General features: G+C 31.9%; 1 protein-coding gene across 1 annotated transcript; it reads right to left on the bottom strand.

Annotated features, from left to right (window-relative positions):
- Positions 1-423: 423 nt before the first annotated feature.
- Positions 424-10,832, bottom strand: LOC120161313 (dol-P-Man:Man(7)GlcNAc(2)-PP-Dol alpha-1,6-mannosyltransferase-like). The gene is given in 24 exon segments (XM_039171591.1): positions 424-658; positions 741-834; positions 1,003-1,068; positions 1,754-1,853; positions 2,397-2,479; positions 2,691-2,759; positions 3,311-3,378; positions 3,492-3,578; positions 3,663-3,734; positions 4,262-4,365; positions 4,454-4,517; positions 4,862-4,933; positions 5,098-5,156; positions 6,126-6,243; positions 6,364-6,419; positions 6,780-6,866; positions 6,987-7,032; positions 7,150-7,191; positions 7,279-7,364; positions 9,096-9,190; positions 9,668-9,829; positions 10,127-10,169; positions 10,172-10,199; positions 10,419-10,832. Coding segments are annotated over 24 exon segments (2,013 nt in total). The 5' UTR covers positions 10,650-10,832; the 3' UTR covers positions 424-577.
- Between the last annotated feature and the right edge of the window lie 3,243 nt (positions 10,833-14,075).

Below are 14,075 nucleotides of genomic sequence, written 5' to 3' on the forward strand. Positions count from 1 at the left end.
GTGTTAGATGCTGCTATCAAGGTGGTTCTCCAGCCTGCAAAGCGACAGAAGCAAAAGAAGAGACCAAGTATAAGCCGTGTTCTCTGAACAAATTCCCAGGAGGAGAACCAGTGTGAAGTTGACTATGTGATCTTCCTTTTATAATTATTATGTGCGTTATCTTGTTTATTACATTCTTTTTCGTGTTGATTTTATTGAGTGCTTCCTTCCCTTCTGAAGCAGGAAGAATATGCAACAAAGTGTAAACTCCATTTGTTTATCATCTTCTAGAACTCTTAAGAGTTTGGGTTTTGTAAATTGGCTGCTTTTTACAAGGATTTGATGTGTACGAAAATTGCTGCTTTTTGTTTTCTTTAAAAAAGGTCGATTGCTTGAAAAGTTCAAAATACTTGTTTATATAAGATTAAAAAAAAGGGTTTAGCCCATAAAATGTTACATACCCTAAACTCGGAATGGTTAACTTATAGGTGCAATAGCCATTTGAAAAGCAATGTTGAAATATTTCATACCGTTGGTTCTCTTGCCCATCTGTCAGATAATGAAGAAAGCATAAGATTTAACTGCAGTGCAACTTAGTTTACGAGCATCCGGACCAAGGTCTAAGCATCAGCTCTTCATTTTTTATGTTCCCATGAATATACACTTTGGGCTCTCTATCCTGCACAGAACATTTGGAGTTTGAATATTTAGTGGTGATCTATCATGCTACAAGTTTACTATGCATGATTTGGATTCCTTACCAGGAGGATAGGTGGAAATGCTGGCTGGACACGAAGTCTCCCAAAGCCATTCACATAAAATAAACATTTGTACCCATCAATAGCTGGATGTTCACTGTTAAGGAGAAGTATGAACAAGGCCATGAATTCTCAATGATATATTATTTTGGTAAATATTTCCTGTCTTGGAAATTGGCATTTCCCGTTGATAAATGCTCATTCTTCAGGCAACACATTCTGACAGGAAGAATATTTATTAAAATACTCAAAAGTGGGAACTCACTTTATAAGATAGGTGAAGTTTCTCAGGTAAAATTCCTCGAGGGCAATCTCTTCTTCTTTAGAGTACCTGAATTAATAATTATGTAAGAACATTCCAAGTAAAGAAAGAATGACAAGTCCAAGAAAATAACACAAAATATGGTGCTTTCAGAAGAAATTTGACAATAGAACAACATAGAAGTAAGCTTCTCGACCCAAAGCTTTACAAGTAACCTACCAGATCAAATTTGTCTATATAAGAGGCATATGCAGTCGCTGCTGTTTTGAGGTTACCAATAAGTGAATGACAGAAGCTAAAAAGAAAGTGGGGGAGGGAGGGTTACAGCCGCTTGAGCGTTTTTCCTATATCCATTCAATTTTATTTTAAACTGTTTCAAGTATTCTTCCTTGATCTCAGCAAAATGGTCTAATAACAGTTTTGGAATTAACAGAAGATGGTGCATGAATCAATATTCCTCACAGGTTAGCATTTCCAGTTTAGTAACACAAGTGATGTTATAGCCTTCTAGCACCATAGGCAGCATAAAGCCGTACAAGGCTAATATTGCTAGGCAACTATAATCTCACCTGCAACATAAGCCTATTACTCATACTACAAATTTCACAATAGTGCTTTATTAAGATGATATTTTGATGCTAGACCTTATCTGATGACAGCAATTCCCACTATAGCAATGAAGTTCTATTTTCACATCGGTTAACCTAATTTTATGATTCGTGTGTGACATAAAAACTCATGCAAAGGAAACTACCTCCATGGCAATTCATTTTCACAGAAAAGGGATATTCCATTCATGGCAGAAAATGGATCAATGTGAACCCAGAGTTCGTTGGACTTGTTAGAAAGATGGCCTGTTAGATGATGAACAGTGCAGAAAAAATCAGCAAGCCACAATGAAGAAATATCCAAAAACAGATTGAAGAGGAAAATAAAATGTTTACAGCCAAATAAATTTTAGTTGAATGTAAGGACAACGAAAAATAGAGGGGGGAGGTGGATGTCATCAAAACAAGAAGGATATATAACTTTATAGTCGACTAGCCTGACCTGCACAAAAATTACTGAAATAGACGCGCACACAAGCAGAAACTCTGAGACACATGAAAACAAGCTTCCAACCTCCTCCACTAAACCCATAGCAATACACAAAAACATTGAAGGAATAATGCACAAGCACACAGAGAAAATACTGTTATCTTTAACTACATATGCTTTATAGCCAAAATATATGCCACATTCCATATTTTCTTTATTTTTCTTTTCATATTAGATAAATCATAAGAACTCATCAGAAGGGATAAATCAAGTACACAAGTGGTAAGTAATACAAACACATGAGAGCACTTATGTGCATGAGCGTATTTGCCTTTGAGAGAGAAATAGGAAGCACTCACCAATCTGATGCAACTCTTTTAAAGCATAACCACTGGGATAATTCTCATAGGATGCCATGAAAGTTATGATTGTGCACCCTAGACTACAAAATAAAATAAGTACATAAAATGAACTTAGAATCATATCTCAACCATCCATAATGTGGGTTCCGCAGAGAACTTAATGATACCCAGAAAACCACACGTTTATGGATAAGGACCATAATTGTACAAATCAGTTGTAGTGACATGGTTCTCAACAAGGAAACAAACTTATAATTTAAACAAAAAGAAAAGGGGGAAAAATCAACAAACCTAACTAAAAGTAATCCTAGCATGATTAAATTGAGAAGTTTCCAGAAGCTCTTCTTCCTGTTGTTGTAGCTGTAACAAGAAGACGGAGTAAATTATGTATTTTGCTAACATAAAAACAATTGAAAACAAAAGGAAAATCACATGGTTCACTCATAAAGAAAAAGCATCACCATGCATGACTACCAAGAGCAAGTTAAAAGGTCCTCCATAGTTTAAGTCATAATGAGTTAAAAACTCAAACTAGTACATACACAACCCACCCTGCAATCAGCCTCCATTGACCAGATCAGTTTCCTTTGGCTGCGAAATCCAAAACTTAACACAAAATTTAAAATAGACGCAAAAAGGGGAATGCAATCAATTCAACAATCAGTGTTGCAGGATCATCTGTATCATATCTTTGATTATCCAGGATAACTAAAGCATGACTAGTACCTACAAAACCTTACAAGATTATTATATCTTTACGTACTGTGTTCATGTGCTTGGATTTTTTTTTTCTTAAATACTTCTTTTAAATTCAGAAGGTTCCCATATAAATATGTGAACTATTAACATTTATTCAATTGTTTCCAATAGTTTAATCTTCAAAAAAGAAGAAAAGGAAAAAAACAACATACATTCTGCTTGCTGCAACTGCAGCAGATAAGTTAAAGATCGGAATCGAGCTGATAATAAAACGGAGTTCCTGCACCATTAAAAATATGTGATTAGGCAATTGGGTGGTAGCTTAGCATGTGTGCGTCTATTTTAAATAAATCGGGAAGCAAGCCAACCATGTATAAATGTACATTACAATACCTTGTGAGGAAGCTTAGAATAAAGTACAACAAACGAAAGTGCCGGTAAAACCAGAGGAAGAAGCCTTCTGTCAAGTAAGACCCCAAGCTACAAAATATAAAAATAAAATAAAATGCAGTAGGCTAGAATAATAATGTAGTATAACTTTAATATTATAAGTTCAACTCTCACCATGAAAAGCGGATATGCAGCGAGTAACGAACGAGGCAGAGCAGAAGTAAAATACCAGTGAATGGAATGTGTCTAAATAAAGAATATTATCAAGGAATAGAGATCAAAGAAAAGAGACAGATAAACAAGCACAAGCACACATTATAAGATAATTTTTAAACATTCATATTCAGATCAACAAAAAATTGAACATATATTCAAAAGAAGGAAATAAGAACTAATTGTGCTGATGGCAACCAATAAAGATTAAAGCTTCAAAAACTAGCAAAGCCAATAAAGTAGGTGACTATGCATGCAGGAAGTTCACACCCTTAGCCAATAACATGAGAAAACATAATAATTTCCAAAGAATGCATAGGAATAGACTGGAGACTTCTGTAATAATTGCTACAGATTCCATTAGTGCATGGCAGACGTAAATGTAGAAGATGCATAAAGAGATACCTCGTATCTTCCAACATCTAATAAATTAGAAATTATAATAGGAAAGATGTTATAAGTGGAACTAGTTAACCACAACAACCAAAAATATTGATTTTGCTATTTCAATTTTTTTTTTAAATGGATTGAGGTAAAGGAAAATCTTGAAAAATGGATACACCCCATTCAGAACTTCGATTAAGAACAGAGTTGAACCAAAAAACTTCAAATTCAGGCCAAAGAAACCTCTTCCACATGATTGAATCAACCAATACGGTGAGACCTGAGCTGAGAATAAATTCATAAGTTGATAACAGTTTATAAAACCTTAGTCAGAAGCTTTGATATTTTATAAGAGCAGAACAACTAACCTATACACAAAAGAGTGGTCAAAGTGCAGCACTTTAATGCTCTCCAAAATGAAATTGACTTGGTCTGTCATTCATAAATAGAAATCTTATAGTCAGCACAAACTAAAATAAACAATTAACAACATGATATGAAATCCAAATATATAACTAAAAAAGAACTAAACAATATCAGAGAGCATAATCAATTGATTCATAATAGAGAGCAACGGATAACATGTATTTCTAGTGAAGCTTGTGCATACAGCTATGACAGAAATTGACAAGACAAGAAAACTGTGTGATGCTACACACGTTTTGGACAAACTTTAATCACCATTTCCCAAGTGAAAGTGGAATATATGAAAGAGAAAGAAAGAAAGAAATTGTGGGGGGGGGGGGGGTTGGAAGGTACAGTAAACGACAACCTACCAACAAAAGCTCCAGGCCAAGAGGACCGAGAAGTAAGATTATATCACATCGAAAGATGGTTGTAGCAAAGATCTGTTCATTAAGAATGCAGAGCAAAGTAAGATGATACAAACAAGCCAAAATCGGTAAGCCATGTCCACAAATTACAAGATAAAGCACCTAAAACTGAAAGCAAGTTGTATCAGAGATCATGAAATCAACAAGCCATGGTAAGCTTAAGCAGTCAGCACATATACCAGATAGTTTAAAGCAGCATAAAAATTCCCCTTCAACCAATGCCCGTATGCCAAATTTACTGCATAAAGGAAAATTATAAGTTTCATCAACTTCTTCACAAGAAAAAGAATAGATAAAACTCAAAGAAAACCAGAACAACCTTCATTGTGAGACAGAACTTCTATTTGATTAAAAAAAGTCTTGTTTTGTTTCTTTTTTCTTTCTAAACATCACTTTCAGCTTGTAAAGAACTGAATATTCCAAACCAGAAAAAAAATTCCACCTAACAAACTTAACCATTTCAATCCACATTGCCAATCATAAGTCATGGTAACCGGCTCAGGAAGTATAATCACTCTTAGGTGCATGTTGAAGACAATTAGTCTGCCCAGCCCTCTAGGTAGTAAAACTCTTTTCACAACAAAATACAAGTTCATAATTTCACCAATTAAGTCTTAGTTCAGTGGCCCCATTGCTGCTGCTACAACCCGGAGATTGTGGGTTTGAGCGTGCTTAAGCACACAATTAACTCCAATTTAGCTTTGGAGGGTTATAAGTATTTTAAGCATTGTATCAAAAACAAGTTCATAGTTTCAGCAAATAAATAGTAAATATAGCACAGTGAAAACCTTTTCCTACTTTTTTATAAGTTCTTTTAATTTTTGCATTAATTGTTCACCTTTACAAAGCTAAAGGATTATAATAGCATTTTGAATAAGTGACTCTTCTGACCCAAATTCAACAACTTTAGTAGCAACACTATAACTTAAGTCATAAATCTACAGCAGCAAAAAGTTATATGGTAATACATGCATGTATATGAACCTTTGATCACTTCAGAACAATTACATGAGCAGACATCCCACTTATAGAAATGAATTAACCCATTCTTGTCTTACACATAAGACATAGCAGGGTTCCTTCCAATTATCACCTAATTGACAAAACTATCCAGGACCTTAGGTAAACTATAAGGGTGAAAAGTAAGTGCATTCCTGTTAATAACATAAATGGGTATATAGAAAGTTAAACTGCAGGAAGCAATCACCTACACCCAGAGCTAGAATATTTGGAAGTGCACGAGAGCAATAGAACAGCAGGTGAAACTGAATCACAGTAAATATTACAAAGAACACTTCAACTTGATGTCCAAACTTGTTTTTGACCTGCTTAAACAGAAAATAAACACCAATGATTGGAACTCTACAATGACAAATCTGAGAAAGTTAAACCTAAAAGTAGAACAAGTAGAATAAATGAACAGCATGAGGGAAAAAGCTACATACCTGAATACGCAAAAAACGTAATGTAGATAGTATGATGCAACCCAATGCCAGACGTACTAAAAAATTAAAAAAAATTACATTGACTCAGTAACTGTGGGCAAATATACATGCCAAACCGGCAAATTCAACAGTTGAATAAACACCAAGAAAAAAAAGTTCAAAAAAATTAATAGCATGAATAGAGAACAAATGTTAATGATATAACATTTTACAAGAAAATGCTACAAAATCTTATATTATTAACACAAATATCTCATTGAATGAAAACAAAAATATGTTCCCTTTTTCTTCTGCTAGCTGATCCTGTGATTGGCATCCTTGACATAGCATGTCTTAAAAGAATTATAAGGAATTACAAAATTCAGTTAGAATTAACAAACAAAGATCTATCAGCTAAGAGTATTCAGATGACTAACCAATTATAAGACTATAAATCTTTGGCAACTTCAGCAGTTGCACTGCTAATACAATTGGAGATGCGAAAATTGACACAAGCAATGCCCCTGAGAGAAAAAAAAAAGCATCATACAATGATGTCCAAGTTTATCAGAGCGGCTGATTCAAAGTAGTTTTAAACGCAAATTTTCTTAAACTCACTCATTCTTACAAGCAACAAAGCTTACCGATAAAAGTGCGAGGAACAACACCAGGAAACTCCAAATGATCATACTGATATCAGAATCAAAACAAACATAAAACTAAGCACAAAATTAAGAGATATTACAGAGAAAACATAGTTTTAAAGTGAGAAATAAAGAAAAGAATATATGGAGAAGGTAAACTTACGTTATCTAAACGATGCCGATGATAAAGAATATCATGCATAGCCTTAATCAAAAAATAATAATGAGATTTTACTAGCGAAAATGAAGAAAAAAATAATTCAACGGAAAGAAATCAAACAAAGAAGATTACCTGAATGTTGAAGCTTTCTTCAACTTTAGTGTAGGGCACCATGAGCACATAAAACGCGGCAACAGATCCCAGAAGTAAATCGTAGCCTATCAAAACCAGAAGTAAATAAACTCAAGAAATACGAAATATACGGTTTCTGAAGGAATTTAAAAGCCGAATTTTACTATAGAGCTGTAGAAATTTGGAAGCCATTGTTGCGCCTTGTGCCTGCAGAGAGAAATGGAAGAGACAGATGTCTAAAAGTAATGATGTTGGGTTAGGTTCAAGTTAAAGTACACTCAAAGCTGGAATTGGATCTAGGAATATCTGGGCTTTTATGACCCCAAAAGAATTCTACTCCCCAAAGTGAAATACATAACTGTTTTTTTTACAAAATAAATATCAATAATTTTAATTAAGATTGTAATTACAATATTGACAATGCGCATACACCCTTTAGACACACACAATTATTCGAGTTCAGGACTTCTAACCTTCATTCTTATCACCGAGGTCACTTGATGAATACCAATTAAGGTCGTGTTTTGATACATATATGATGGTTTATTTTTATATTAAAATATGATTATAAAATAATTTAATTTTTATAATTATTATACAGAGAGATGGATCAAAGGGGGCAGATGAGAGCAGTCGTCCTCTTGAATTTTTTAAATTCATATATATTTTAAATATCTTCTTTGTATTTTTAATTAATAATATGTTTTCACCTCTTATAATTGTATAAGTTCATCCCCTCGTAAAATTTTAAAAATTTGCTCCCTAAGATAAGATCTTACGTTTGTCCTGATTATACTAAGGAGGCTAGTTTGACAAACAAATTAGAGAGGGTAATTTGACAATTTTATTATTCTACTAGGGTTAGGGGTGTTCAAACTGTCAAATCGATTAACCGACTGAACCGAATTACCTAAAATTTATTAATTGTTTTTTTCAAAAAAAATTAATCGAATCAAACAAAGTTCAATTAATTCGATCGATTTTTGAATTAACTGAGATTTATAAATAATATATATTATATAGATAGGATCCAATTACGTTGTGTAAAATAATATATTAACTATTAAATATTTCCAATTAATTCAATTTATTCAGTTAATTAATCAATTACAAATTGAATTAACTGATAACCGAAGTTTGAATAAAATCTTTAACCATTAATCGACTGAACTTAAAATTAACAGGCCGATTAACCAAAATAAATTTCGATTCGATTGGTTAATTCGATTAAAATCGAAGCTTGAATACCCTTATTTACTATGTAATTTTTTTCATAATATAATTTGATATATCGATGAAGATAATATTATTAAGAGAGTCAATTATTAATTTTAAATATAAATAGTAAAATGAATATACAAAATTAAAATAAATTGAAACCTAAAAACCAATGCGGAAAACATCCAAACAGCATAGGATGTAAGTGGAGTTGCCCAATTATCTAGATAAGATTGAATGTTATTTCTCTAACATATAAAATGTGAACATTATTTTATAACAAGACATGATTTGGATTCATTTTTGTTTTGTTTTATAGAACTTAGAAATGGCCGACTTATGATTGTCATTTCTCGTATGAAATATATATGCTGCATGCACAATCTAGTGTAAGAAACGCCGGATGCATAAGATAATGACCATCCATTCTGCAACTGTATATTCATCTTAAAAATAACTACCATATATACATACATACATATGTATATGTCAAAAGATATAATACATTATTTATGATATTATAAACCCTAATTAGAAAGAAGTAAAGGCTTCATTCTCAGATGAATTAGAGTCATCAGATGGAGAGTGGTTGTGTCTACCTTCATAGGTTGTGATCACCATTCTACAATCCTCAGACAATCGTTCAACTCTCTTCTTCACTCTACAGTTGTTGTGCGTGCATCGATAATAGCTTCTGCACCAAACAAGACATATGTGAATATAAAGCTATAACCACATTTTGAAATGAAAATATATGATTGAGTGATGGAACAAACAAGTGCGCATGCAGCAGTAGTCAGCTTTTCTTTAACATGCATCTATTTTAAATAGCTTCTTCACACTTCACAGGCTGCTATAAGTCATGATGCAAAAAACTGTGTCAGAAACCCATGCATGTCCATTTGTTCTTTGATTTCTTTTTTTGATTTTATAGGATCGTTTCACATAAATGTTTAAGCGAACTCATTCGTCCCCTCATTCGAATACCGTTGACAGAGTAACGATAAAAACTTAGCAACCCGTAAGTTTAAAGTTATCGTTTGATCAAACCCATTGGAATGCTTAGCAATAACCCTGTACTGTAATCTGAACATTCTCATGGTTTCTGAAGAGGGAATTTATGAAGCATGTAAAAGTGAGAAGGAAAACATTAAAAAAAGCAGTTATGTACCTTGGATGAAGGCTGTTCTTGACAACCTTCTGCCCGTATTTTCTCCACTTGTAGCCGTCGTCTAGCACATCCACGTCGCTTCTCGTCTGGAAACAAAATCTTGGTTCTCTAAGCTTTCTCCTAACCTTCACTTTGTTCTTCTCCAAGGCTGAGCTCCTCCACCTGCCAAAACCCCAAAGCTGCTTTATAAGAGCCACTATCTATTTGATTCGGGCATCAATGCGACTTTCTCATATCAAAATCAAACTGCTACTTGTCTTGTTCATATTGTGTACAGAAAGCATCCCATTAGAAAGCTAGGGCAGATCGATCTAGATTCGGGGAAGATCTTAAAGGATTGTATACATCTAGGGCATAATATGCATGTAGTTTTGTTGAGAAACTATTTCCAGTGCGTTGATACTTGAAAGAGAAGATGACCCATAAAGAGAAGAGAAAAGAGATAAGAAATCAGAATACCATGAGTTATTATTTGCATCCTTGGCGTTACTGGCGTCGTGTACAGCTTTGGAACGGGATCTAAGGTCCCTACCTAAAACATTTTCCCACACCAACAACATACATATATAAGACCAGAAATCTAACACCGCGAATTCCAAGAAAAATCATACAGAAACAGAAAAGTAGACAAAATCCACATATACTACTGAAACATGAAAAAAAAAAAAGACAGTATTCAGCTTAGGGAAGAAGACAAAGGGTTGTGTTTGGTAAAACCCAATTTTCATTGAGCCTAGCTATATACATATACCTGGTCGTTATGGGTGAATCTGATGGCGGTGGGGGAATTGGTGGTATTACTAAAAGGGGAAGTACTGAGAGGCTGAGATATAATTTGATGAGAAGACAGAGAGGGAGCCATGAAACCCATAACTTGGTTCTCTTCAAATTGTATAAACCCAGTTCCATGGATCGCTTGTGGAGTAGTGGAGAACGAGACTTGCAGCGCATAATTAGGGACTCCTCTTTCTCCTCCTTCCATTTGCTTAACAAAAAGGGAAGTCGTCCTCACAAGATTGCTTAGTAATTGTTTGTTTTGTATATAGTAATAGACCGATGGAGAGCTCTTTGGAAACGCAACGCCTGGTCTGGTCAACTAGTAAACGCAACATACAATCTTTCTCCCGGAGGTTATGTTTTTTCTCATCTTGTAGATCGTGCGCCAACACTTGCCCGGCTTTCACTAAAAGCACAGTGAAACCAAATTATTAAGCGGATAGGCAACTATCAAAGGAAAAAGAAGGGAATATAAGAGTGCATATTACTCATGCATATAACTGTAAGAGAGCTGGTTCAATGGGACATGTATATCATTTTTCTATTGACTATCTATATCTTTTTATACGTTTTCTCTTAATTCTTCTTTTCATAGCTGGATATATCAAGATGCATAATTAGAATAAATTTTGGGCCTTGGAAAAAATGAATTTTTTTAATTATCTGAGAAGAAAATATATGCAATAAAAATAATATATAGTAAATATATGCATTCACAGATATATTACCTTAGAATAATATCAATCCAGTTAAAGGGTTGTATAGAGAATGATATAGCAGACGTTTTAATTGATATATATATATATGTGTATGTATGTATATAATGTGTGGCACATTTTTAGCCCTATAGATATAGGGTAGGAGCTGCACTTGAATTTGTTCCTCCCCGACCAACCAATATAAATATTTATTTGACCATATATATATCATGCACTAAAATTTATATGCTCATAGAGATATGGAAAATGTATGAAGAAAGCACTTGTTTTATCACATAGCCTAAACTTTTTTATTACTTTTTTTTGTATAACTAAATGGTGATATGTGTCAAACACTCAATTAATCTAAATAAAATTAAAGAAAATAAATTGACACATTTGAGGTGAAGAGAACCAAACCAAGGATTCCTTGCCATTAAATTTTATATTTAAATTTGTTAAATAAAACTAAGAAAATTTGGTATTAAGTTACAGAGAAAGGGGATTCCATAACCTTTTAAACTTTTTATTATTATTTTATTTGATAAACATAAGTTTAAAATTTAAATTTAAACTTCGATGAATTATAACAAATTTCATACTCAACTTACTGCCTAGGTGTAGGAACACTATTTAAGAGGTTTCTAGATCAATTATCTTCTCCCAAAATGTATCGATTTATTTTTTATTTTATTTAAACCAATTGGATGCTGATTGGGTCACTTTTTAACTGGTATGAATAAAATTAATAAGAAATAACACTTCAACCTTAAAAATTGATTAAACAATATTAATGATGCTTTTACAAAAGAATAGTTTGATAAATAAAAAGGAAAAGAAAAAATAGGTTAATGATATTAATGTAGTTTATCTTAAAATTTATAGATTTTTTTTCATAAATTCTAAATCTAATCCTAATCTTATTTAGAGGAAAGAGGAAGGGAAGTGCTCATCGTGAGTATAGAATTCATAACCTAAAGGATTATATGGAAACAAAAATAAATAATTTGGCCAATGCATATAATACACTGAAGAATGAAATTAATTAGTGAAATGGGTGTGCCTTAATTATGTTATCTTAAAAATTATTCATACATTTAAGCAAAGGTGTACAAGTGGGTAGGGGTAAATAAAACTTGATTTTACTCGACTCGATTTTTTTTTTAATTTTGAGTTATTTGAGTCGAGTTATTTAAGTTATTCGAATCATTTCAATTTTTTATTCGATTTTCGAGTTCCAGTCTAGTTGAAATTTGAAAATTTAAAGTCACTCGAAAACTAAAAATTTGGATGAGTATTTTGATAGTTTTGCGATTTAGTCCATGATTTCCTTATTCCTTCAATTTCTTATTCATTTTAAGTCCATTTTTTACCAAATTTGAACCACATACTCCTAAATCATCGTAGAATATACCTGTCTTTTCAATTACTCTTTTTGATATTTTATATTTTTCAATTTAATCCCTCAACTTTTAATGATTTCTTTATTTCTTCAATTCATCATTCATTTTAAGTCCTCTTTTGACCAAATTTGAACCAATGCAATATACCATTATAGAATATCCATATAACTTCAATTCCTTTTTTTACTAAAATCGCACTCCTTTTAAATTTAGCTTTTAACTTTACATTTTACTCAATTTGGTCTTTTGGCTGCAATTGTTTGTAAATTCATTCTTTCCACTAATTCTTTGACTCATCTATATTATCATCTTTACGTTACTCTCAAAAAAATTTCTTTAAAATATAATATTGTAAATATATTTTATATTTTTAGATTGTATTTGAGATATTAAATAACATTATAATATGAAAAAGAATATGAAGAAATATATATATCGTATATAGTTAGAAAAAGTTGAAGATTAGAACCGATCCGTATCATAATACTATAAATAATTATAATTAAGTTTTTAAAGAAATTTAAACAACTCAAAAAAAATTCCAAGTTAATTTTAAGTTAAAAATATAACTTATCAACTCAAACTATTCAAAAAAAAATTAATTCTACTCGATAAAATATTCACCCATATATATATATATATACACACACGTGTGAGAGAGAGAGAGAGAGAGAGAGAGAGAGGTACATGAGAGAGAGGCTTTCAAATCCCAGCCAAATCAAATTCCAATATGCAAACACATGAGTCACATTATACAGGGGGCATAGTATGTCTATTCGGACCAACCTTTCCCTAGGGATGATCATTATTCAGTTTTAAATTAATTAATCTATTAAATTAAAATTTAGTTTAATTAATTAATTGGTTAATTTAATGTTAAATTGATTAATGCTTAATTTTTAAAAAAGTTTGATCATTATTAATTATTTTAAAATCAGTTAATTAATCAAATTAATCAACCTAACCAAAAATATTGAAAATTAAGTAAATTATATATATATATATATATATATATATATTAAGTTTAAACCTTATAAGAATTAAAATCAACTATTTTATAATCGTATTAGATTTATTAAACTTTTAAGATTCAATCAAATTTTAATTCAAATGAAAAAAAAACTCTATTATATTTAACTATTCTCACTAAAAATCATAATTTTTTAATTCGATCACATATCGAATTAACCAAATTTTATTTAGTTAGATTAATTATTTTAAAAAGATAATTTGATTAAAGATTAAAACTTTGATTAATTTAATTTTAGATAATTGATCATTCAAATTAATCAGCGATGGAAATAATTATTTGAAAAGACAAGATAAAAAAATGTATAATAACCCCTACATGGCCATTCCCATCAGCTGTTGTTTCATCCACAGTATCCTCCCAAGAAGAGACCTTCTCAACGCCCTCCACAACAACAACTATTACTATAGTATTCCACTTTCTCCCAACTACTTCTAGAAAAGATGTAACTTCCGTTTGCGCTTTGCAATCGCAAAATGCAATTTTTGACCCTTGCGTTT

This window comes from Hibiscus syriacus, unplaced genomic scaffold (genome assembly GCF_006381635.1).
Source record: "Hibiscus syriacus cultivar Baekdansim isolate YM2019G1 unplaced genomic scaffold, ASM638163v2 tig00111398_pilon, whole genome shotgun sequence".
NCBI classification, from domain to species: domain Eukaryota; kingdom Viridiplantae; phylum Streptophyta; class Magnoliopsida; order Malvales; family Malvaceae; genus Hibiscus; species Hibiscus syriacus.